Below are 2,464 nucleotides of genomic sequence, written 5' to 3' on the forward strand. Positions count from 1 at the left end.
GCAGAATGAAGAATAAAATAAGCAAAGGTTAGAAGTCACCAGATTTCGCTTGTAGATCAAGCCGGCAACCAAGCCCCGCGTCGACCTGCTGCCGGGGGATTTCGCTGCTGAGATGGATCTGCGGCTGCTGGCGACCGAGCGGCGGTTACGGCTGAAGACCGAGCTTCGGCTACTGGACTGTTGTATCGACGTCGGCGGAGGGGGGTGGGGGTGGGGGTGGGGGTGGGGGTCTGGACAGAGAAGGGGGGGTGGAGGGGGGTACAGCGGGGGGGGGGGGAACCGGCGTTCGACGACGGATGTCGGCGTTCGGCGACGGATGTCGGCGTCGGTGACCGGTGGTCGGGGCCAGCGGTTTGGTTGGGTCGACGCCGTAGGTCGGCGACGGCGACGGGGCCGGAGACCGGAGCACGGGAGAGAGAGAGGGTAGGGAGAGAGAGAAAGCCGTTCGGCCGGCGACGACGGTCGACGCCGGGGACCGGTGGTCGGGTTGGGTCGGCGCCGACGGTCGGCGACGGCGTCGAAGTCCGTGGGCCGGGGCGAGGCGAGAGAGAGAGAGGCTAGGGAGAGAGAAAGAGCCGTTAGAGGCTAGAGAGAGAGAAAGAGCCGTTGGACTTTGGAAAATAAAAATTGTAGAAACCACAATCAATACGTGGCTGCCACATCATCAAGTTACTGCTCACGCATCAAATTTTGGCTCAAATTTTAAATTTTCTTAGTTTTTTTTATTGTTCCGTAGTTTCGCTTGTTGGTTCCAATACTAATTGGCAAACTAGTACTCATTTACTAGATTGTTTGTTAGTCTTTGTGTTCGTTCATTCATGTTTAGCGTTTGTTGTGTGCTTTTTTTTCTCTTTTGTGAATTCATTGTGTCTTGTTGGTTTAAGTTCGTAAACAATATTTCTTTTGAGTCAACTCAAACAAAAATCTATTCTGGGTGAGAGTAGACTCGACCCTCAATCACTCACGAAGTACAAATCAACTTTCAACACTTGTAAAACTAAGTGTGAGGTAAAAATCGAGAGTGAGAGTGTAGTGAGGCATTTTTGAGCTAACAAGTTTGTTATTTATTGTTGTCATTTGCTTTAGGTACCATGGCTGCCGTTAATCTGGATACCACATTTGATCGCATCAATAATGATATTGAAGAAATGAAATGACACGTGGAAAAGCTACGCCAATTGTTACCTAAACTTATCCCACAAAATCCAACTTCCCTTGTCCAAACACCATGTGCCGAGAGCTTTCTGAAGGAAGAGGTGGGCTGTCCCGAACCACACCAAGGTAAAGAGGAGATTGTAATATCTTTGGTACTTGATAGTGAACTTATAGAGAGTGAAGCACTTGCTAGTTCTAAATTTGTTCGTGAGATAGATCATGCTCTCTTTAGGTTTAATGTTTTGTTTGAAGATGATATAAATACTCCTAATGAACCTAGTGGTGAAAATGAAGGTATAGCTTGCCTTGAAGGCTATAGCCAATATGCTAACCCACTATGGTGTGACAACATTCCTCCTAAAGATGGAAATCTCTTCTTGGAAGATGATAGTACTCTTATGGGCAAGGAATGTGTAGTCTCGGAAATAAGTACTCTTGGTAGTACTTTTGGTGTTCATGATGATCAATTTACTCTTAAATGTAGTTCACTATTTGGGCATGTGAATAAAGTGCTTAAAAATTCGCAACTTAGTGATGGGGTCTATAGAATTGATCTTGATAATGTGCATGACTCTTTGAACATCTTGTGTGGTAAAAGCATTGCGATTAGTTTTGTTCATAGAGATCATGTGTATGAAAATGTTTTTGTGTGTGAATGTGGGAGTGACATTCTAGAGGAAGGAAGGGCTAGCCTCGGCTTAGGCCCTTGGCTAATTCTTCCATTTGATCTCGGTACCATCTTAGGGTGGAAAAGGATAACTCTCGGCCTATTTTCATTTTGTTTTGGTATTTATCTGAGCCACTTCCTTTGTGACATTTGTACTAATATTTTCATGTTTAATACAAAGGACCCTTGGATATACTTCAAATCTGTTCCCCTCGGCATGGCATATTAATGTGTTTATTTTTGCTAACCCTAACCTTCGTGTCATGAGGATGTGTACTTGTTTGTCTTCTCTTGATTTTGCAAGGTACGGATTCGAGGTTGAATCCTTTTCAAGAAGGGGAAGATGATACGAGTACAATCGCGTAGATAGACTTATGAGGGCGTAAGTTAGACCTGAGACTTGGTGTGTGCAAATAAAATACAAAGGAGCACCTAAATGGACACCAAAACCGTTCATATATAGCACTCCCAAGGGCGTCTATTGAAGCATTTGACTAAGGGGTCATTTTGGACATTTCACACTTTATTTTGTAACCTACTATAAATAGAATAATATAGGGTTTTAGTCATTAGTTTTTGTTGAATATTGAAGTTTTAACACTTGAAACTCTCTCTCTCTTGTGAGAAAGGCCCCCATGGCCA

At 44.4% G+C, this 2,464-nt stretch overlaps 1 protein-coding gene across 1 annotated transcript; it reads left to right on the plus strand.

The window, feature by feature from the left end:
* Nucleotides 1-55: 55 nt before the first annotated feature.
* Nucleotides 56-427, plus strand: LOC124893818 (glycine-rich RNA-binding protein 7-like; the record flags this gene model as incomplete). Its single annotated transcript, XM_047404664.1, has 1 exon — nt 56-427. A coding segment is annotated over one exon (372 nt), but the record flags the coding sequence as incomplete, so codon positions are not given.
* Between the last annotated feature and the right edge of the window lie 2,037 nt (nt 428-2,464).

Source organism: Capsicum annuum, unplaced genomic scaffold, assembly GCF_002878395.1.
Source record: "Capsicum annuum cultivar UCD-10X-F1 unplaced genomic scaffold, UCD10Xv1.1 ctg65660, whole genome shotgun sequence".
NCBI lineage: Eukaryota > Viridiplantae > Streptophyta > Magnoliopsida > Solanales > Solanaceae > Capsicum > Capsicum annuum.